This window comes from Rhizopus delemar, genomic scaffold (genome assembly GCF_000149305.1).
Source record: "Rhizopus delemar RA 99-880 supercont3.9 genomic scaffold, whole genome shotgun sequence".
NCBI lineage: Eukaryota > Fungi > Mucoromycota > Mucoromycetes > Mucorales > Rhizopodaceae > Rhizopus > Rhizopus delemar.
Genome location: NW_027137835.1, coordinates 96,409 through 117,483, shown reverse-complemented (window position 1 = coordinate 117,483; position 21,075 = coordinate 96,409). Strand labels below are relative to the sequence as shown.

General features: G+C 32.4%; 10 protein-coding genes across 10 annotated transcripts; 8 read left to right on the top strand and 2 right to left on the bottom strand.

Annotated features, from left to right (window-relative positions):
- Window positions 1–1,450: 1,450 nt before the first annotated feature.
- RO3G_11149 (uncharacterized protein) lies at window positions 1,451–3,213 on the top strand (the record flags this gene model as incomplete). The annotated part of the gene is made up of 7 exons (XM_067665733.1): window positions 1,451–1,526; window positions 1,628–1,674; window positions 1,903–1,994; window positions 2,371–2,505; window positions 2,589–2,779; window positions 2,816–3,022; window positions 3,140–3,213. The coding sequence occupies 7 exons, from the start codon at window positions 1,451–1,453 to the stop codon at window positions 3,211–3,213; spliced, it is 822 nt and encodes a 273-aa protein (XP_067521834.1).
- Window positions 3,214–3,462: 249 nt separating this feature from the next.
- On the bottom strand, window positions 3,463–4,116 carry RO3G_11148 (uncharacterized protein; the record flags this gene model as incomplete). Its single annotated transcript, XM_067665732.1, has 1 exon — window positions 3,463–4,116. One exon carries the CDS (start codon window positions 4,114–4,116, stop codon window positions 3,463–3,465), a length of 654 nt encoding a protein of 217 aa, XP_067521833.1.
- A 566-nt stretch (window positions 4,117–4,682) lies between these two features.
- Window positions 4,683–5,163, top strand: RO3G_11147 (60S ribosomal protein eL43; the record flags this gene model as incomplete). The annotated part of the gene is made up of 4 exons (XM_067665731.1): window positions 4,683–4,685; window positions 4,753–4,771; window positions 4,852–5,044; window positions 5,100–5,163. The coding sequence occupies 4 exons, from the start codon at window positions 4,683–4,685 to the stop codon at window positions 5,161–5,163; spliced, it is 279 nt and encodes a 92-aa protein (XP_067521832.1).
- Window positions 5,164–5,492: 329 nt separating this feature from the next.
- RO3G_11146 (uncharacterized protein) lies at window positions 5,493–7,137 on the top strand (the record flags this gene model as incomplete). Its single annotated transcript, XM_067665730.1, has 8 exons — window positions 5,493–5,537; window positions 5,611–5,667; window positions 5,801–5,944; window positions 6,001–6,168; window positions 6,221–6,535; window positions 6,592–6,668; window positions 6,718–6,936; window positions 7,059–7,137. 8 exons carry the CDS (start codon window positions 5,493–5,495, stop codon window positions 7,135–7,137), a joined length of 1,104 nt encoding a protein of 367 aa, XP_067521831.1.
- Window positions 7,138–8,393: 1,256 nt separating this feature from the next.
- On the top strand, window positions 8,394–9,260 carry RO3G_11145 (uncharacterized protein; the record flags this gene model as incomplete). Its single annotated transcript, XM_067665729.1, has 1 exon — window positions 8,394–9,260. The coding sequence occupies one exon, from the start codon at window positions 8,394–8,396 to the stop codon at window positions 9,258–9,260; it is 867 nt and encodes a 288-aa protein (XP_067521830.1).
- Window positions 9,261–11,073: 1,813 nt separating this feature from the next.
- RO3G_11144 (uncharacterized protein) lies at window positions 11,074–11,706 on the top strand (the record flags this gene model as incomplete). The annotated part of the gene is made up of 1 exon (XM_067665728.1): window positions 11,074–11,706. One exon carries the CDS (start codon window positions 11,074–11,076, stop codon window positions 11,704–11,706), a length of 633 nt encoding a protein of 210 aa, XP_067521829.1.
- A 982-nt stretch (window positions 11,707–12,688) lies between these two features.
- RO3G_11143 (uncharacterized protein) lies at window positions 12,689–14,000 on the top strand (the record flags this gene model as incomplete). The annotated part of the gene is made up of 5 exons (XM_067665727.1): window positions 12,689–12,837; window positions 12,894–12,984; window positions 13,049–13,219; window positions 13,273–13,727; window positions 13,778–14,000. The coding sequence occupies 5 exons, from the start codon at window positions 12,689–12,691 to the stop codon at window positions 13,998–14,000; spliced, it is 1,089 nt and encodes a 362-aa protein (XP_067521828.1).
- A 286-nt stretch (window positions 14,001–14,286) lies between these two features.
- RO3G_11142 (uncharacterized protein) lies at window positions 14,287–14,940 on the top strand (the record flags this gene model as incomplete). The annotated part of the gene is made up of 6 exons (XM_067665726.1): window positions 14,287–14,356; window positions 14,404–14,492; window positions 14,526–14,660; window positions 14,714–14,752; window positions 14,802–14,896; window positions 14,928–14,940. 6 exons carry the CDS (start codon window positions 14,287–14,289, stop codon window positions 14,938–14,940), a joined length of 441 nt encoding a protein of 146 aa, XP_067521827.1.
- Window positions 14,941–18,863: 3,923 nt separating this feature from the next.
- RO3G_11141 (uncharacterized protein) lies at window positions 18,864–19,818 on the top strand (the record flags this gene model as incomplete). The annotated part of the gene is made up of 4 exons (XM_067665725.1): window positions 18,864–19,153; window positions 19,208–19,226; window positions 19,290–19,394; window positions 19,444–19,818. 4 exons carry the CDS (start codon window positions 18,864–18,866, stop codon window positions 19,816–19,818), a joined length of 789 nt encoding a protein of 262 aa, XP_067521826.1.
- Window positions 19,819–20,167: 349 nt separating this feature from the next.
- RO3G_11140 (uncharacterized protein) lies at window positions 20,168–20,548 on the bottom strand (the record flags this gene model as incomplete). The annotated part of the gene is made up of 3 exons (XM_067665724.1): window positions 20,168–20,231; window positions 20,285–20,375; window positions 20,428–20,548. The coding sequence occupies 3 exons, from the start codon at window positions 20,546–20,548 to the stop codon at window positions 20,168–20,170; spliced, it is 276 nt and encodes a 91-aa protein (XP_067521825.1).
- Between the last annotated feature and the right edge of the window lie 527 nt (window positions 20,549–21,075).

Sequence of the window (21,075 nt, the reverse complement as noted above, 5' to 3'; positions counted from 1 at the left end):
CATTATGATCGTCGTCACAGAACGTTATACAATTTGGTTTGAACATCCGTTTTGTTAAACTCGAGGTTTTTAACTAAAGAAGGAATGTCTAGAATCCTTTACATGTTTCAAGTCCATGCTATTTCTTACGTAAACACTTGAAAAGGAGGCATTGGCCTTCTTTTTCATAGTCCAAAGTAAAAAAAAAAAAATGGACACACGTCAACTGTGTTGACCGACTGTCAATAAGCTTTTCAAATAGTCATTTGTGAGTGACCCACGGATGTATAGTGGATGACTGATTTTTTTTTGACGCTTTTGTACCTTTTTTTTTCGTGTAATCCCTTAATTTGGTAACAAAAGGGTTTTGTACAACACATCAATATACGGGGTTTAAATGTATCAATATTGAAATAGAAAAGACACAAGAATGCACATTAGAACAGAAAGTACAAGAAAGGAAACAAAAGAAAATACAAGTTTTAAAGTGAGCACGAAAAATCATTTGACTGTATTTGGAATAGAAAGGGAAGAAATCATTATTGTTTAATAAGGTTAGACTTGTACAGCCAAAACATGCTTCAACGTGTTCTATTTTTTTTGCGACACATTAAACAGAATGACTTTTTAGGTAAGAAGGAAAAAAAAAATGATCAATGTTGGGTGTGTTAACAATAGGCTTATGTCTACACAACTTTTATTTTGAATTCAGACGATTTTAAATTTTTAGATAAAATGAAATTGAATTCCAGGCCATTTGTCTTGGATAAATTTAGATAAAGTGAATTTTGAGTTTGAACAAAAATAAAGATACGCTAGGCATAATATGTGTATTGTGATTGGAGAATAATATAGAGTAGTCTTATAGTTGCTGCAACACCTTGTTTGTAAGGAAGATACAAATACATGTAGGCAATGTCACGTTAGTGATTAACTGATATTGCTGTTTTCTATGATTGCTTAATATTTCATTGGGCATGAGTCTTATCCAATCACATACGGTTTATAATAAAAAGCTCAGATAACAAATAGCTGTAATTGTTAACATCAGGTTTAAAATAGTCACAAAATAACTATTTGGATTTCCTTCAACAAGAATATACGATTTGATTGATGTGTGGAGTTTTAGTCACCCATACTATTTCCTATTTAGGCTAAGAGGAGAGAGAGAGACATTAGTTTCTTTGCTACATTAACGTTTGCTTGCCTGAACATATTTTTATTCTTTGTTTTAAATCTTTGGATTTCTCATTGTAGCCTAAAATACATCAAATCAATGTTTAAAATAAAATACATGTAACCATAGAAAAAACAGAAGCTGGAATCATTGAAAAATTATTACTCTGATTGTCTAATAATAGATGTAAAGTGAAAAGGTCGTAGAAAGTTTGAACAATACAGTAAAGACTATTATATGTGGCAATTACATAACCCAGAAACTGTAGATGTTAGCAGGTTTCATATACACAAAATGGCCTTACAGATCATGGCTATGAAGTCTCTCTCTCTTTTTTCTTTTTTTTTTCTTACTAAAGTTGACATCAATGGTAAGCGAAAGCAAAGTTCAAGTGTGAAGCAAGAAAATGGAAAATTAAGCAACAAGGAATGAATGACTCTTTTGACAGATACTCTAGCTGTAAAATAACAGATCACAGTACAGCATGTTCTCTTTGCAAGGATCATATATTATCCAAAGTAAAAGACTTACACAAAACCTTGAAAGTACAAAAAAAGTTTATTTTAATAAACGTGTTTATGAACGTTACAACATTAAATTCAAATATAATATAATTCTTGCAAGTGAAGATACACAACAAATTATATTCAGAACTCAGCTGTTTGCAAACCATTATGCTCTTCTTCATGAACAGAGAGATACTCCTAATTTTACATTTAAGCAGCTATTTTAGTATTCTATCTTAGTTCGTAAGCGATAGACGAATGACTAGTAAGAAAAGCTCACTTCAAGGTTTGGTACAGGAGTCGGGTACCTTTAAAAGCTCTTGTTCCCAGCGGTATATAGTGATAGGTTGCTTAGTAAAACAAGTCCATGTCATACGGAAAAGTAGTCAAGAGTTATAAGCGAAAAAAATAGAACTCTAAAATTCATGAAAGGGTTGGATGATTTAAGCTTGAGAGCATCATAATAGTAGTACAGTCGTTTGGATAGGAAAAGATGCAGAAAGCCAATTTTCCCATGTTCTTGTGACTCAGAAATCTGACAGGAGAGAGAGAGAGAGAGATGAGCACTAGAATTTCATAAGTATATATTGCTTAATCAATTTGACAAATACAAAATTTATTTTGAAAACATGCATAACGGTAATAGTCGATAGAAAGGGATGTGTTTTATGTTTGAAAAAAAGAATAAATCTCTCTACTTTTAAATAGCCCTCTTTTGTTGAGATGGAATGATACTAACAAGAACATTGTCAAAGATATTATTTTATATTGGAATCATATGAATCTACAACTTCTAAGGAGCCAACTGAAGCAAGTCCGCACCACTACCTTAAATGATTTGATGTGATACAAGAGGAAATGAATGAAAAACAGCTTATACAAGAGAATGTCCCCTAAAAAGCTGCTACTCCTGTTTATGTTCACAGAGACCTAAAGTCTATTGAAGGTGTCACTCATCTGAACGCGAAAGACTACAAAATTTCAAAGGAAGCTGTTCTGGTATCTATCAACTCAAACAAACTCTTGGAAATCTCAAAGAAATTTGAAAAACTACATGTCGATGATTTGAAAAAGGGCAAGACGTTTATCAAGGATACTCAAAAGGAAATTCAAGATAGTATATTCAAGCTTTGAAAACACACTGGTTCTAGAGGATCAAGGATATTTTCTTTACTTTCATTGTATAGTTACAAGTCCAAGCCTGTCCAAATCGATGAACAAGCTTTCTGGAAGATTGCCAAGTTCTTTATCAAGGATAAGGAAAGCATTCCTAAAAAAGCGACTGACAATGATCTTACAACATGGTACCCAAAATTCTTTGACTTTTCTAAAATGGACAATGGTATATCAAATGACAAAGGTAAGTTTTGATAAGCTATATTATGTTCACATATATAGTTACCGCTTTTAACTAATGAACCAATTTTAGGAACTTGATTCAAACTAATGATGGACCTATTGAATTTATTTCAAACAGTCCAAGACAGCCTCTCCAATGCAGATAAAGTACAAAATGCATTGATTCCTAGACCCACTGTTTCATACGTTTAGAAATTTACTTTATTTACAAATAAATTAAATCCCAAGTGGGTGCACAATGATTTCGTTTTCATCGTTTTCGTCCAATTCACTGTTTAGTATATTTACACTGCTTTAACCCCTTTTACTCTTTGATGGGTTTTAATAAACATTAAAATTTTCACCTTAAAAAAAAAGAAAAAGAAAAGTTGTCACAATCTTCTCACAAGTACTGTGTTTAAACCCATTGTTCATGTCAAAAAGTATACACATAGTTCTTTATTAATCGTCATTCATAGGTTCTAATTGTATATCATTAAGATCTTCTAATTGGATATCCTCAATCATTGGAATAGACGCTAGATCAATATCTGCTTCTGAGATTTCTTTATATTTCTGTTTTGCTTTACTTAGCGTGTCTTCCTCGTCCTCTTCTTCCTCATCCTCTTCAATGTTGCGTCGAATCATACGTCTTTTATTAGCAAATAATGGTTGTTCATCCTCACTGTCTGAAAGTTCAACAAACTGTTTACTGTCTTCTTTCTCTTTTGTTTCTGATGCTTTTCTGGTATTATCATTTGCCGGCAAGACGCGTTTTCTTCTTCGCTCAGCCAAGATAGATAAAGCATCTGCACGGTTTGCGACCGGCGCTGTAGTTTTTGGTTCGTGATCTGGCTCATGATGAGCAGCAGCATCCTGTACAGTTTCTTCTTGTTCGTTTCTGTCTGTATTGGGCTGTGACCTACTTTCTTGCTGCTTTTCTGTTGAATCCCTATCAGGAAATATACTATCTCTTATTCTCTTTTGATAAGCTTCTTCCTCCTCTTCTTCCTCTTCCTCCTCCTCCTTCTCTTCTTCTTCTCCCGAGTGACTCGCTTCAATTTCATCTCTCACTCGTTTTCTTTGCCTAAATTCCTCTTGCCATACCGCAATCATTTCTTTGACTGCCTTGGTCGATGCCGGCTTTGTTACTTTTTTCGCAAAATCAGTAAATCGAAATTTTGGATACAAATTGTTGGCCCATAATTGATAATATCGCATCAGTTTTTTTAAATCGTGTTCTTCGTATCCTTTGCCTTCAAAACGTAAAAAGGGTGCTTCATTCTTTAATCTTGGTATTCCTTTACTACTAAGAAGCCTATAATAAAAACATTAAAAAAAAGGTAAAGAATAGATAAAAAAAAATAACTACAAGTTTTCATCGAATTTCTTTTTTTTTGGTTTTTCTTTTTGGGTAGTTGATTCCGTTGTTTCAGTGGGCAATGTTTCTACGCTGGTTGAAGGCACATTAGAAGGAGCGCCTTCTGATGGAATTTCAATATTAAAATCATAATCGTCTAAAACAATGTCATCGAGATCCATCTTCAATGTTCACAAACGCGAAAAAAAAACTCTAGGAACATGTAAAAAAAAAAGCGGAGTTTGAACATATTTGTAATTTTTGTATAGTCTTGCTCCTTGGATGGATTGATTTCCCCTCCCTCTTATTTTCCTGTTTCAACATGGTAAGTCTACATATACAAAACATCCATCCATCCATTTATTCATCCATTCACTCATCCTATCATATAGGCCAAGCGTACTAAGAAAGGTAATAACAGATAGAGGATCAAATTAGAAGACAACATATTTTGTGAACAAAAAAATTAATCACCAATCATTTGTATATAGTCGGAATCACTGGTAAATACGGTACTCGTTATGGTGCCTCTCTCAGAAAGACTGTAAAGAAGATGGAAATCACTCAACACGCTACTTACACCTGTACTTTCTGTGGTAAGGACGCTGTCAAGCGTACTGCTGTTGGTATCTGGAAGTGTAAGGGTTGTAAGAAGACCTTGGCCGGTGGTGCTTACACCGTCTCGTAAGTTTATTTTTGGGGAATAGTGTATGTGGGTATACTAATTTTTTTTTATTAGTACTACTGCTGCTGCCACTGTTCGTTCCACTGTTCGTCGTCTTCGTGAATTAGCTGAAATCTAAGCAACGTTCAAACAACAAACTTTTTTCTTGGTTATTTTAGTTTAAATAAAATATCAATTGGAAACGAAGCCTTTTTATATTACTTGATTGATTTCATTTGAACTTTGTACGTCGCATTCTTAGCAGATCTTTGTGCACAAACAGAAGCGCGTTCACTTTACTGCTCAAGGCGGTGTTTATAAAATTTATCTTCGGGGGGTGGTTTTGTTTTCCCTTTCTTTCTGCAAAAAACATGTTGAGACGTGTTATTACACGTAATTATGTTGGTCTTGCTTTTAACCAACAACAAAAGACTGAAACAGTTGATCGTTCTTTAAAGTCTTTTCAACATGTCGTTAATGGGCCTACAGATACCATATCTCAAGTTGGAAAAGGTATTTGCAAAAAAAAAAAAAAAAAAAAAAAAAACTTTTCAAGAGAAAAATAATAATTGAAAATGTTGTATAGACACTAGCACCGAAAATCAAAAAGAAGCTATATTTGAAACCGTTTCTTCTGGACCAGGTAACTATTTATGCTGTATATGTATCTGTGTGCTTTTCGATATTAAATTACTTTTATTCAGGTTCTGCTTTGTTAGTCAAGGTTTTGCTTTTCCACATTTTAAAAATTATACACACTAAACATTACGCATTAGCTTCCACCTGATTCAGAGATTACTACTGCTACTGGTTCAACTTTGGCTTGTTCTACAAAAGTTTTATCCAAGTTATCACTTGATACAACTACTGTAAAAGCTGTTGGTAGAAAATTAGTGGGTGATGCCATGTTTTATCAAAAAGTATAAAGAGACAAAAAAAAAGAATAGACAAAGAGAAATACTAACCCAACTTAAAGTATTATACCAAGAATGTAGCTGGTGATATTTTATTAGCACCACAACGTTTAGGAGAAATATCAATCATTCAACTCAAAAGCAGTGCAAAATACATGTTACGTCGGGATGCCTTTTTAGCAAAGACAGAAAAAGTAACTTTAGATTTAGGCGTTCATCATCAACAAACAGTAAAAACATACATAGTAGAGAACTATACCCGTTTTACTTACTTTAAGGTAGGGAGTTGTGAATAAACTAGTTCATACAGTAAGTGGACCAGGTACATTGGCCATCAGTCATTATGGTGGAATCTATCGTATTTCACTTGCAGCAGGAGAGGAATATCAAGCCAACCCTCGTAATCTGATTATGTGGGATAAGAGTACGAACCCTACTCAACCAAAAATCAACCATCGCTTAATTCCTTCACCTCGATCACAGCTTAGAAGATATGAAGTGATTCGAAACATTGCTGACAGTCCTTCGCTTCAACCTAAATTACAATATGCCAACTATATTATTCACTCACTTCGTAACTTTATACTTGGTACCCCCGTAAGTTCCTTATTGCCAAATTTTCGATTCTCTTTTGTTTGTTAATAATCTGTTAGGATTTTGTTAAATTAAAAGGACCTGGAGACTTTTATTTAGCTTCTCGTGTTGAACCTCGCTTTGAAAAATCAAGATTGTAATATATCATGATGTATTTTATAGCTTTTCTAATATTGATTGCATAGAATGAATGCTTTGGCCGCTGTGAATGATTCAACAAGTCAATTGTTTGAACAATCCAATCTCTTTTCTTATTCTGATGAACAAGCTGGATTATTCCAACCAGAATCAATTAAAAGAAAGCAGCACCCAGGCTATGCACAAAAATCTCATGATGGAATTCCATCTTTTTATGCAGAAGTTGGACCTAAAGGCACTGTATCATTCACAGCTTACAATAAAGAGTAAAAAAAAAACTGTAATTTTATTTTCTGTACAAATCGAGCATCTTTTTGACAAGCAAAAACAGCGATTAAAAGTTTACCCTCATTAAATATATAAAACTAATACATAAATTCTAATATAGAATTAGTATTGAATGCCAAAAGTCAGACTCGAAATGTTTGCTGGATTCATGTGTAAACGATATGCATTCACTGCTTTAATTAAACACATGTAACCTTGCAAGGTATAGTTTGACACACGTTGAGCACATTGTCATACAAATAACCAAATAAAAAAAAAAAAAAAAAAAAAAAAAAAAAAAAAAAAAAAAAAAAAAAAAAAAAGCAAGCAAGCATCATTTACATGTAAACTATGGATTTATGCAAAAATAAAAAAAATAAAAGCCTAGATTAATATACAGCTTAGAACTGCATTATAAATAATCCGATGTGGTTCTACCAACCTGACAAGATAATGTGTTAAAAGCAGATCGGGTAGACAATATATGGAATTCTGCGCTCGAAAGCTTTTCAAAGTGATAGCCTTTTAGTTGTATCAATAAGATCAGAGTTTGAGTTGGATGCTAGTCAAACAAAAATATGAATGGAAAGAATTAATTAAACAATGCATTAAAAAGACACAAAGAAAATGGTGCTAAGACTAGAATTGGTTTGATGCAAGTACTCTGTAAATTGTTACAGCATCGTTTTATTTTGTTTTTGTTTGTTTGAATTAGACATTTATGCTATGCTGATACAAATCAATAGGTTATACACACTACAAAGATTGCATGCGGTGAAATATTCAATCTTTACATGCAAAGTTGTTGATGACGTTTATTATTAATATATTTATATTTTCTTAATGAAGGTAAAGTCATATAACGCTGAATACACTGTATTAATTGCTTTATCTCTTTTGATTAGGTCATCTACACAGTATTGATTATTCAATGTTCTGATGGCGTGAATATATAGAATACAAAGATAAAAGCAATGGCATCAGAATTGTTGAAATTAGCCAATAATTTATCATAGGCTTTGTTAAGCTTAGATTTATTGTTAAGGTAATTTGAAGAATACCATTCGCAATATGCTTACATGTCACACACCTTATTTTCTTAATGACAAAATGTTTATTAAAAAAGACTTTTAATACAATGTAGACCTCAAAGCAATAAATAAGATGTCGTTTGCATTTTGACCAAAGCATTATATTTAACATAGATGCTTAAGGTCTTGTATGAGTTTATATAGAAATAGAATAGAGTATGCAATACAACATAGCCAGTCACTAATTTCAGAAACGAAGAAAAAGAAGATTATATTGTTTTGGATGCACCCACGATAATAAGTAAAGTGTGTGCATTCTCGATAAAATATTTATTATATATCAGCAATTACTAACAGCCCACATATTATTAACATTAGTCTTAATATCAATAAATATTTTCTCTCTTTTCCTTCTTCTTTCCTAAATGTTATCCGGATCGAAAAGGCTTCAAAAAAGAAAAAATAAAGTCTCTCCAGAACAAGAGAACGTATCTCTATATGATTTAGCTAACTTGGTAAAAAGACTATCAGTTCAAGTGGATGATTTGGTTGTTGAATCCAATCAACAAAAGAAACTAATTGTAGAACAGCAACAGCAGCAGCAGCCTCCTTCTCCAGCACCAGCAACTCAACTATTCCACTTTCAACATCATCCAATCACCGTTGACCCATGGGCCTCGCATGTCCCACAAAATTATGGTGCTTTGTTACAACGTTTAGAAGACATGGATGGACTTCAGAGATATTCTCATGAATGCTGTTCATCAGTCACCAGTATATCCACTGCAGATGGTGTTCCTTGGCCAAAACCTCTTGAACCTTTTCGATCCACTTCATCTGATCCCAATGAGCTCTTGGACCAACAATACACTCATTGGTGTACCCTCATGCGTTGTTTACCCCTGATGGATCCTGTTACTTCGGTCCACGTGAAAACAGTAGGGCTTTATGCGATGAGAGAGATACTTAAAATAAAGGCCGACCAAAAGAGAGAGAACTGTCATTATCATTCTAGTAAGACAACCTTGAGAGATTCCATGAGTTGGGGTATGCCTCCTTCGGAGACACTACCCATGGTTTGTATGAATCAGTTTCAAGTCCCCGCGCCACCTCTACCACCTAAAGAAGCTCATACAGCGACAACACCCACACCTTGTATGTCACCCGCAAGTCATCATCAAAAAAACAGGTTTCAAAGGTGGATTAAGCAAAAAACATCAAATAAAAAGACATACACACCTTCTACACAGTCGCCCACATTAAATAAGGGAGGCGGGTCTTGGTTATTGTAATAAAAAGTTCTATTAGATTTATTATAGAAAGCATAATTTAATAAAAAAAATATTAATCAGTATGGACTGAAACAAGAGTCTCAAAAGGCAAAAGACACGAGAGTCTGATTAAGAAAAGTATATCAAAAAGAAAGCATCAACGGAAAGGGAATATAGATTTAGTAGAATAACTTTAGACTTTATTTTGCAGTCGAACCCCGCTAGGGCTACAGAGTTCTTGATCAGTTCTTGTTTATCAACCGTTTATTGTTTATATATGATATTTAATCAATTATTATCTTTTTAATGTCACGGATCATAGTTGTACGCTGGCATTATTTATGCAAAAAAAAAAAAGTTTCAAGAAATTACAAGCAAATCATTACATAAAAAATTTGATTTCATAACTTATATTCCACAAGATCTAATTTTCGATTTTATGATAATTTTTTAATTCTTATCATTAAGTAATTCCATGCATTCTCTTCTATGTTTTTTGTATCATGTTGCACAAATGCAATGAGCACGTTATTGTCTAAACAACTAGTGTGTTTAGTTACAACATGAAAGATCTACTTGGTACTGGTATTTTGTCTATGATTCTGATGGAATTAAGTCCATCTAGAGCTTGTCTTGCAGTTTATTTAACCTCATTATATAATTCTGACTGTGAGCACGGAAGCGAGAGTATCATGATGTGAATTTGTACAATTTCTCATGGAGTTGGGTGCATTTGAGAGATATGCGACGATAGAATGATTATGCTGGGTTACATTCATATCCTAAAAACAAAGCTTGTTGACACCTTTGAGTACTACCGATTGAGACATGATCATATTTTCAGCACAATAATGATCTCAAGCATCGTGTCAGGTTTACTACAATTTTTTTTTAAAAAAAGTAAGAAAAACATTGGTGCTGTCTTGGTCATCCTAATATCTACATCTCAACACAATCGAGTACAGCAAATATATTTAAATATTAATTTTGTATAAATAAAGGACAAGTGGTATCCATGAACTGTGAGAAAAGATTAAATTGGTAGGAAGCATCTGACAAAGACATTTGTCGTCAATGCATTGGTAGTTTGTTAGATAGGGTTCATACTGTAATAAAATCTAAAGGTAGAAATGCTACATAGTAGTATCTACCTAGTTAAAAGTCGCTTTAATCAATTTTTTTTAAAAAAAAAAAGACGTTATTTCAAATAAAGTTCATTGTATGAGATGAAAGAAATATAGTTTTATTGTAAAAACGTTGGATAACATAATAAAAAAGGACATGTATACAATACATACTGTGTTAAAAAGAGCAAATATTCAAAGTTCAATTTTACTGAAATAGCTTTTTAACCCACTGTAGTTTTAATTTCTCTTCTTTAGATTAACTTCAAGTTGAAATTTTCGTAAGAAATAAATATATGTCGTAGTTAAGAAGATCAGAATGTAATCAGAAAGCTAAGACTAATATAGGTTTCAGATGCTTTAATTGCTGCTCCTGAATGACAATAATTTTAACAAAAGTAAACATTAAAAAGCCTTAAAGATTGAGTACAAGTTTATAGAATGCAAACCTAATAAGAGGTCTTTGAACCCATTCCAGCCTGACTCAGGCTAGCCCTAGTTTTATCCCTCATCTAAATTATGTGCATAGGAAGAAATTAGTGTGCAAAATTATTGTAAAAACCTGTATTTCAAATGAAAGAACTATTTGGAAAGAATCAGTACATTCAATCGCAATATAAATTCAGCGTCACATTTTTATTGAAAATGGACCTTTTTTTTTTTTTTTTTTTTTTTTTTTTTTTCTTCTCTTTCTTTAGACATTAAAGAACATGGAGCGATCAAATAGTGGCATTCTAGATTCTTATGAATCAACGGAGAATGCCTTGATGGATTCTTTCAAAGCAGCAGCGTTAAAAGTGACCACTTTATATAAAGATTCTCTTGTACAGAACAGAAAGGCTTATGCAGCGGGTTATCAGCAAGCACTTCAAGATCTATACGAGTTTATCAGCACCCACCCTGAGCAAGGATATATTCCAGTAGAGCAGGTACTCGGCTTTGCAAGACAAAAAAATAGCCAACTTAACGTAGAAATGGGCTCTTCTCCTTCTAATCATAGTCATCAGCATCCAAACACTCATAATAACAATAACAGCAATAGTAACACAGTGCAAAAAATAGAAGAATTTCAGCAAAAAATGAATCCTTTTCAAATTGATCCTCAAGCGCAATTCACTTTTACACATGAAATGCCTAATATGAGGCCAATGGAGGGATTATGGGATCAGAGTAACATTGTAGATGGACATAAGCGAAGATTAGGACCTAATGAATTGATGTTTATGGGAAGAGCCATGAATATGGATACAAATAATGAGCCTCCATTTAAAAGAAATAGGCCAAGACGCGAAGAACAGCAGCAGCAAGGTCAATTTTTATTCGGCTTACCAGATCCCTCATAAATCTCTTTTTGTGGCATCATAAGAATCTCTCTTAGCATACAACAATTTTCTTTTTTGTTAATAATCTCTTTTTTGTATATTATTTGAAATGAATAAGACTTTTTATTTTTTTTTTATTGAATCTGTGCACAATAATCTTTTTTTTAAAGAATGTTGTCTTGGTAACATTTCATAGTGAAGAAATACAATATAGCAACCTTTTTAGTATTTTATCAGTGATCATTTATCGGGATACAAACGAGTCTTATCAATATTCATATTTATTTAAAGGAGTAGTTTATAAGTGATCTCCATACTTAAAAAAGTGCATAAAGATAACACAATCACAGCACATCACATATTGATCATACTGTGAAATGTATAAATGTTTTCTGTATTGTATTCATATCATTGACATATATTAATTGATATCCTTTTACTCAAAGGAATAAATACAATGAAAGCCTTCTTTTCAATATTTTTATTAAAGCTTTTGCAGAATGAAGATATCCTTCCTTTATAACTTGAGTCCCTCCATTCAGTACAGTAAAACAATAGTCTCACTCTTTATAATGTCGTTTAAAAGCACAACGTACTGAAATAGCAGTTGTTATCATAGATACTTTACATCTATCTTAACACTGGGTTTCCTTTATCCCTTGATGTACATGCAAGACTAGTGCCAACGTTCTCTTACTGTTTAAAAAAGTGCTTGGTGATGTGCTAAGAAAAAAAAAAAAAATGACGCGCTTATTGTATTTAGTATTTTTAAACAGCTTTTGAAACTCCCTTTCTTTTCTTTTCTTTATTTCAAATGTACAGATCAGTTTATATTGACAATTTTCTAAAAAAAGTGAAAAAATCTAGCCAAGAAGAAAATGCTAGGGTTTTGGCCTCTCTTTTTGCTTATACTGAAAAGCATGTAGACCAATTAGCGGCTCAAAATGTCAAGGTAATAAAATAAGTAAAAAATGCAGCTGATAGAAAAAGTGATTAAAAGACAATGAAGCCTCACGAAATACAAGGATTTACGAAAAATGTTCAACTTGAAGCCCCTTGGTCCGAAATTGTTATACATCACATGAAAACCGCTCTTTACCTTGATGCAGGAGAATACGAAGAAGCCTTTTTGTCACAAAAAGAAGTCGTTCAGTAAAAACCAAACTTTTATAGCTACCAAGCATTCTACTCATTTTTTTTATGCGCAGGTCTCTTCAACGATTTATGCCAAACATGACAAGGTGGATTTTACCTGTGCTCTACTTGTTCAACAATGATTTACGTTTGATTGCAACAAGAGTAAGAAAGAAGAAAGAAAGAAAGAGGGAGGGAAAGGAAAAAATTAATTTTACTTTTTTATTAGGCAGATCAAGATAAGGAAGCAGCAGAAGGACAGCGTAGAAAATTAGAAGAAGCAGCCAATGTGATTAGTAAATCATTCACTTATTGTATAACAGATAGAGGACCAATGGTGACATCTAAAAAGTATGGAACTTACCGTATGATTGGCATGTTATTTAGAATTTATTTCAAGGTAAACAGTATGCATACATAAATACAAAAATGCTTATATAAATGACATATCAGTTGAAACAACAAAATCTTTGCAAGAATATTTTAAGAGCAGTAAAGGCAGCAGACATGCCATCACTTGAACAATTTCCAAAGAGTGACCGAGTGACATTTAGATATTATTTGGGAAGATTGTATTTCTTGGAAGAAGATTATGTCAAAGCAGAAAATGAATTAAACTTGGCTTTTAAGGAGTGTACAAAGCATCATTTGAAGAACAAGGAACTCATATTGCAAACCTTATTGCCGGTCAAGTTAATGAAAGGAATGTTACCAACAAAGACATTATTATCCATGTTTCCTCAATCAAGACAGATTTATAGTCAATTGGCTATCGCAGTGAAGAAGGGGAATGTCAAATCCTTCAATGTAGCTTTAACTAACTCTGAATCCACCTTGATCAAACAACGCACTTATTTTGCAGTGGAGAAAGCTGAAAGTATTGCTTTAAGACAGTTATTTAGAAAAGTGTAAGTGAAAAAGATAAATGGAGTATGTTAATAATAACGCGAATAATTAGATTTTTGGTAATGGGACAAAATACGAGGTTACCAATTGCCAAGTTCCAACAAGCTTTGAATTTTGAGGGAATGACAATCGATATCGAAGAAGCAGAGTGGATGTTGGCCAACATGATTTATAAAGGCTATATGAAAGGTTATTTATCACATGAAAAGATGTATCTTGTACTTAGTAAAGGTGATCCATTCCCTCCTGTTTGTCAAGTAGCCTCTCAATCCTAAAGACAAGCTGCGCTGACGTAAAGCAAAGGGCAACTCCGCATTCACATGAATAAAATGTAGAATGCAAGCAATATTTTGCTTTTTCCCCTATCTTTTTCTTTTTTTCATTTCACTATGAAGATATTCTCTGTCCTTGTTTTACATAAAAGTGCTAATAAAGCAAAGGTTTTAGCTTCACAGTATGATTTGTCAAGTTTTGGTTTCTTTCAACGAAATACGTAAGATTGCATATGCTATGACAATGATTGTTTTAACATAAAATGATATATTCAGTATACAAGAAGTCATGAATTTCTCTGCTATTACAGTCACTGAACGTACAGAATTAGGCCAACGTCAAAGTATTGAAGTTGAAAGTATGCCTTTCAAAGCACCAAAAACAACACTTAACTATTAATGTTAGATAATGTGATTCATGTTTATATGAATCCTCAAGGATTGAGTGGTATTATTATCAGTGACAAAGACTATCCTTCAGAGTTGCGTTTCCCTGTTGAATAAGGTTGTAGACAAAGTTTTACCCAGTATTCCCATTGGAACACAGCAGATACAATCGAATATCCAGAATTAACACAGTACATTCAGAAATATCAAGACCCTCAGCAAGCAGATAATATCATGAAAGTTCAAAAAGAACTAGATGAAACGACGACTATTATGGTAAATGGTTAAATATAAAATATGAAAATGTATGTTGAATGATATTTCTGTAGTATAAAACGATCGAATCTTTACTTCAACGTGGCGAAAAAGTAATGCTAAATACAATTGAATATAAAGATTAATAATGTTTTTTATTAGATAGAATCATTGGTAGATAAGTCAGAAGCTCTATCAGCTCAAACAAAAATATTCTACAAGACAACAAAAAAAATGAATTCATGTTGCGTTGTCATGTAAAGATCAATTTATACCACGTTCGCACAGATCAGCGCCCTGAATTATACTTGACCAATAAAAACTTGTTTCTTTAAATTCAGGAGTAATAAGAAGTACTCCTTTTTTTGTTCTTACCATCAAATCTTACATGCCAATCATAATCAAGATTAAAATAAAGCTACATAAGCACTTTCAACGGATGTCGTATTCGTAAATACAGCATAAGATCAAAAATTAATACAAATCAAATTCTAGCGTAATTTTTATATTATGCGTTTGATAACTATAATGCTGAAAAGTTAATAAATGATAATGTATCTTTTATCAAATAACCAGCATGTCAACATAATGATTACATAATTCATGTCATTCTCTTTTATAACTTTTCATTGTGCAGATCAATGAGTTATGAGATGTTTTTCTTACATAAATTACTATAGAGTAGCTAGCACAATTTAACTAATAATGCAATAATCATTACACTGGATAGAAAATTTCTAGTTTTTGTTCTATTATATTTATACTTGTCGTATCAAATGATATAAAAACACTCAGTTCACAACTTGTAAAATATAAAGCATAATATTTGAGGATCTCTTCAACAGTATGATTACGAGTACTTTAGGCTTTTAACAATATCCAATTTTATGCTTTCATTAGAATATTGCAGTTGATTTGTTGCTATTTGGGCAATTTCTATAGATAAAGCTTCTATTGATTTGTGACCGACAACGGTGGCTTTATCCTTTTCAAATATGTTGACGATTTCTTTCAAGGTTTTTGATGCTTGTATGTCTATTTCAGAATTTCATTACTTTAATTCATTTTTATTTAATACTCCATTGTGGAGACACATGTACTCTATGTCCTTGTTTACGATTTTGGAGGCTATGATATAATAAAGTTTGATTCATACCACTTTTATCAGTAAGCAAAAATAGTGTGAAGGGTCTTCATAACTGATTGTCAGTCCACTCCAAGTGGCTACGAGCATTCATATAGGTTTAAGGCATTGTAAGTCTATATTTTAAATAATATATGAATTCATGTCATGGCTATTGTAAAATTCGTCTTCATTTTCAATGAATTTGATAGCATTTTTCCCGGATATGTGTACTTTAACAAGTGGTGAAGAATTGAACATGGACGTAGAAGCACCCACTTTTTACTTGCATGTTGTCAATGTCAAAATACAACTTGGTGTTACTAAGACATTGAAAGCAAGTGTTCCAATAATTAATTTTCTACTTTGTTTTTCATTTTTAATGATTATATTGACTTTTTACAGCTACTTTGCAAAGTAGGCATGCTTGTAACAGTCATATTTTGACATGCCAATAAAGCACAATTTTATTGTTCTGGACTAAATCTTTACAAATGAGTTTGAATAAGAATAGGTTCTAATAATCAGTAACTACTCTGAATAACCAAGTTTCAGTTTATATCTAAATAATTTATTATTAATAACAGTTTATAGAATTTTCTTATACATGTCGAATCATATCAGTCGAAACTATCTTTTATCATCCAACCTCAGTTTTTGTTCAAATTCATATAATTAGCTTTGAAATCTTTCTTTAATAAAAGTATTTGATTATAGAACTTTTGTTCGGTCTCGTCAATTATTATTTTTATATTTAAATTACTTCAGTAAACGTAAAATCTGAACCAAAATGCTCACGGCGTAAGTCAAGATAGGATTTTTACTATATAGTTCCAAGCCATTTGGTTCTTCAGTTCAAACGATTTTGAAATCTTGCTACAGAATGCCCATGAATGCTTTGCTGATTGCTCAGAAGAATCTAATTGCATGAATCACGTATCCTTGGGTTTCTTCTTGTAGCAGATCTTCTCTTTCATTTTTCTTTCGCAAATAGAGCAGAATTAATTGATAGAATTCAACTCATGGGAATAGGACGGAAGGTATACAGACATATTCATGCCAAATAACCTCCTTTTCACTGTCAATGTTCTTGTGGATACTACGTAATCCATTATAATACAATATTCCTTAAATTATATATCTTTATCTAAAAAAACACATTTTTTTTTATAAAGTCTATTTGAGCGCGGGGTGTTTATCACATCTGTTCACCCTGACTAGTTCAATATGAAGTAAAGTGAGGTTGAAGAAACCCTTCGGAATCAAAGATACAAGATATCAATGGAACAATATTTGAAATATAGTAGCAGCCTTAATGCTATAAGAGCTAATTTAGAAGGAGCTGGGCTATGCGAAAGACTGGTACGAGTGTATATAGCAGTAAAGATGTTCCAGTTCAAACAGGATTGAACATATGGTTGGCCAACGAAGGCTCCAAGGGGTAACTGTACGGCTTGAGCGAGGAATTTTTGTTGATAGGAGATTTAAAAGGAACGACAAAGGATCTTCAATAGTGTTAGGCATTGTAGCCGGTTGTGCATGTTGAGACATTGAATTGCGTGCGTTTTTGTCAGTGTTTGATTCGGATGGAGGGGACAGGGTCTAGGCTTGCCACTAGACAGCCATCCAAGGCACTATCTTATGCATAGACTATGTGCAAAATTAACAAGTTGAATACACAAAACTAAATGCTTGGGTCGCGCATAAAAATTTACAGATTGAATCCGCAAAATTCAAGTTAAAATCCAATACACTTATAAATGACTTAAATCAATGTTAATATGGAACGCAGCCATGGTAATAAATATACAGATGCTTAAATAGTTCACATCTCTTTCCATCTACCTGGTTATCCAGCAAAATCTGTTGTTTATATTCCCAGATAAATGTCTATCTGCTGAGTGAAAGTAGTCTTTTTTCAAATTGGCCCTACATTTGGCCCAATAAAATCATACAAAGCAGCATTTGACAGTTCTACATTTAAGAATTGGCTTTTTAGATTATTCATTAATTCATCTCAAGTCAGTGGCGGCTTATTGTTAATTAATTGGACCAAAAGCTGTTTGCACTCTTCAGCTAGCTTTGATGATTTTTCAGCAAAACTTTTAGCCAGCGTTTGTTAAATTTGGTCCTGCGCATTTCCTAGACTTCTATTATATCAGTCTTAACCAATGTTCGCAAGTATGTATATATACATATATTTTTTGGAAGCTTGCAAATATTTAATCATTTTTCGTAAACAAATACAAAGGGGTCTTCTCTTTCTGCATTAATGTACTTTCTGTAGTTGCATTGTCCCTTTTTCGATACCTCAAAACCAGGTTCTGATCTAATTTTTTTCTGTTTTTGCTAGTTTTTCTGATAATTTTAGATACACATTTGTATAGTAATTTGTGATGTTATTTAAAAGTGACTCTTCAAGATCAATTTCCGTATATACAATGTCAGACTCTTCTATAGCACCCTCAAAAGTATCTTCATACACAAAAGCAAAAGCTCTGTTTAATTAAAAACAAAAAAAAAACCCTCCCCAGTACCTCATTAGCTTGAACGTTCAAATTTATCTGAAGCAGTTTTGTTTATTTTGGGCAAATTTTCATTCAATAGCATCACTAAACGTGTTTTTTGAAGTCAGACTATTTTTTTTCCTAAAGCTGGTGAACTATTTCCGAAAATAGTGGTGGCAAAATGAAAAAAGCTTGGTATTTTTGACTGATCTTTAAATGGAAGATCGTTTCTGAGATTGAATCTTAGCAAATTAACAAAAGGGTATAAGTTGTCAGGCCAGTTATTTGTTTCACTGAGTCATTATAGAAATCTACTATAGTTATTAATTTAGTGATAAACAAACTAAAGCTATGTGCATGGAATCACCTTATTTCTTTCTCGTGAAACAAGATAAAGTATTATAAAATAAATGAGCAAAATATGAACACAAAAATTGCGTGTGCGCCTGTAGATCTTTAATAAAAAAGTATCAATTAAAAAGGCTCGAATCTTATCAACCTTTTTAAACACAGATTCGTTTTCACAAAACAAAAAATTAATTTTTTATTTCTCCTTTTTTTTTTTTTTTTTTTTCAGTTACATGAAATAATAAAATGGCTAGTAACAGTAATGCTTGCTTAGAATCTTCAATGGTTTGGTTGGCCCTTTATTTCTTTTTAAACCTGGGCCTTACTCTATACAATAAAGTCATTATGGCCATGTTTCAGTTTCCCTTTCCTTGGGCTTTAACTGCTATCCATACTTTATGTGGTTCTATTGGTTCTTATATCTTTTGGAAGCTGGATCTTTTTAAACCGTCAAAGTTGGGTGAAAGAGAAAATATGGTCATGCTGATGTTCTCAGTTTTATATACAATTAATATTGCAATCAGTAATGTGTCTCTGTAAGTATATTAAAAGATCATCTAGTTTATTTGTGCTAATATTTTTTATAAAAGGAATCTTGTTACTGTTCCAGTGAGTTTCTAATTTATTTTATACAATGTAGGCTATATACAAGGTAATTAATCTTCTATTTAGTTCCATCAAGTTGTTCGTGCCATGACACCTGTATTTACTGTAATGTTGAATGTCTTGTTTTTAAAAAAGACATATTCTGCCATGACTTATACTTCTTTGATCCCGGTAAGAATAATAACGATAATAATAACAACAACAATAACATATCTTTTAGGTTATTGCAGGTGTTGCTTTTGCGACATTTGGAGATTATAATTATACCGCCATGGGGTTTTTCTTGACTGTGTTGGGTACTGTATTAGCAGCTTTGAAGACAGTAGTGACCAATCGAGTACAAGTTGGACGTCTTAAACTTCATCCACTGGACCTTTTACTACGCATGTCTCCTTTAGCTTTTATTCAAACGATGCTTTACAGTTATTTAACAGGAGAAATGGGATTAGTGCAAGAATATTGTAGAACAAACATGAACTTTTCCGTATTTTGTGCATTGTTATTGAACGGCGTGATTGCTTTCTTTTTAAATGTTGTCAGTTTTACAGCCAACAAGAAGACTTCAGCATTAACCATGACAGTAGCCGGTAAGTGAAACGAGTGATGTCTATATGCAGAACAAGGATTGACACTATTTGATAGGTAATGTGAAACAAGTGTTGTCTATTGTATTGGCTGTGGTTATTTTTGACATAAGTATTACTGCAATGAATGGATTGGGCATTCTATTAACATTAGCCGGTGGTGCTTGGTACAGGTAAAAAGTATTACAGTGAAGTGCATACACTCTTTACTTATATAGTGAACGTAGTAATGTCCAATTAAATGAAAAGAAAAACAAAAGCAAAATATTACCAGGAGATTCATTATTAGGAATTGATAAAAATGAGCATGAGTTGAAATCAGCAACAATATATAAACAATAAAACTTTAGACTTTTTTTATTACTGCTTTAATTTGTTTGATAACTTTGCCAATTTGAGTTTATCTAATTCTTCTTCTGAAGTTCTATTTTTATAGTTGAATATATTTGTTTTTCCTTTAATTTTAATATAATTTACCTTTCTTTTAAACAATTATTCATAATCTTCAATTTACTTCGACAAGTGAACATAACTGTCACATTATGTTCTTTACTACAATCTACAAAATCTATATACGAGAAAAGTTAGATTGCGAGTAAATTGAGGTACACAATTTATACCTTTAATCGGTACTTGACAAGCTTCTAATGCATTTGCTTTTAATTCTTTAAAACAGTTTTCTTCTTCCGCTCTTGTCAAAGCATGAAGTTTGACATCCTTTGGAATAAAAGGATTACTCATTGTCTCTTCTTGTGTCTTTCCCATATTTGCTGCCAAAAAAAATGAATGAAAAAAAAAGAATAAAGAGGGTGCATGCTGAAAGGTGACTGCAATTAAAGGCGAATCTCTTCTTTAAAAGTCAGAAGGTGGCTATTTGCATAAATAGCTTCAGGAACATTAAAGAAAAAAGGTTTCAGGAACATTATTTTTGACATTTCAAGATCTTATGTCTTCTTTCTGTAAGCCAACCATGTATTTACATTCAATTTCTCACTTTTGGATGAAGCAAATGACCTAATATTATCTAATGATTTTTACTTTTAAATAAATACAATCAATATCGGTTAAAGTTTAAACAGCAAGGCAATCAAAGGAAAGTATATAAAGTGGCACAGTATCAATCAGTATGCTTCATTAAACATATGTATTTAAAGTTATATCAATTCACTACTTTCCTTTTTAAATCTGAGCCAATGAAAAATGTTCTTTGTAATTAACTTGCATCTTTGCTCAAAGCAATTTGTTGACTAATTTTGCCTTGAAAAGAA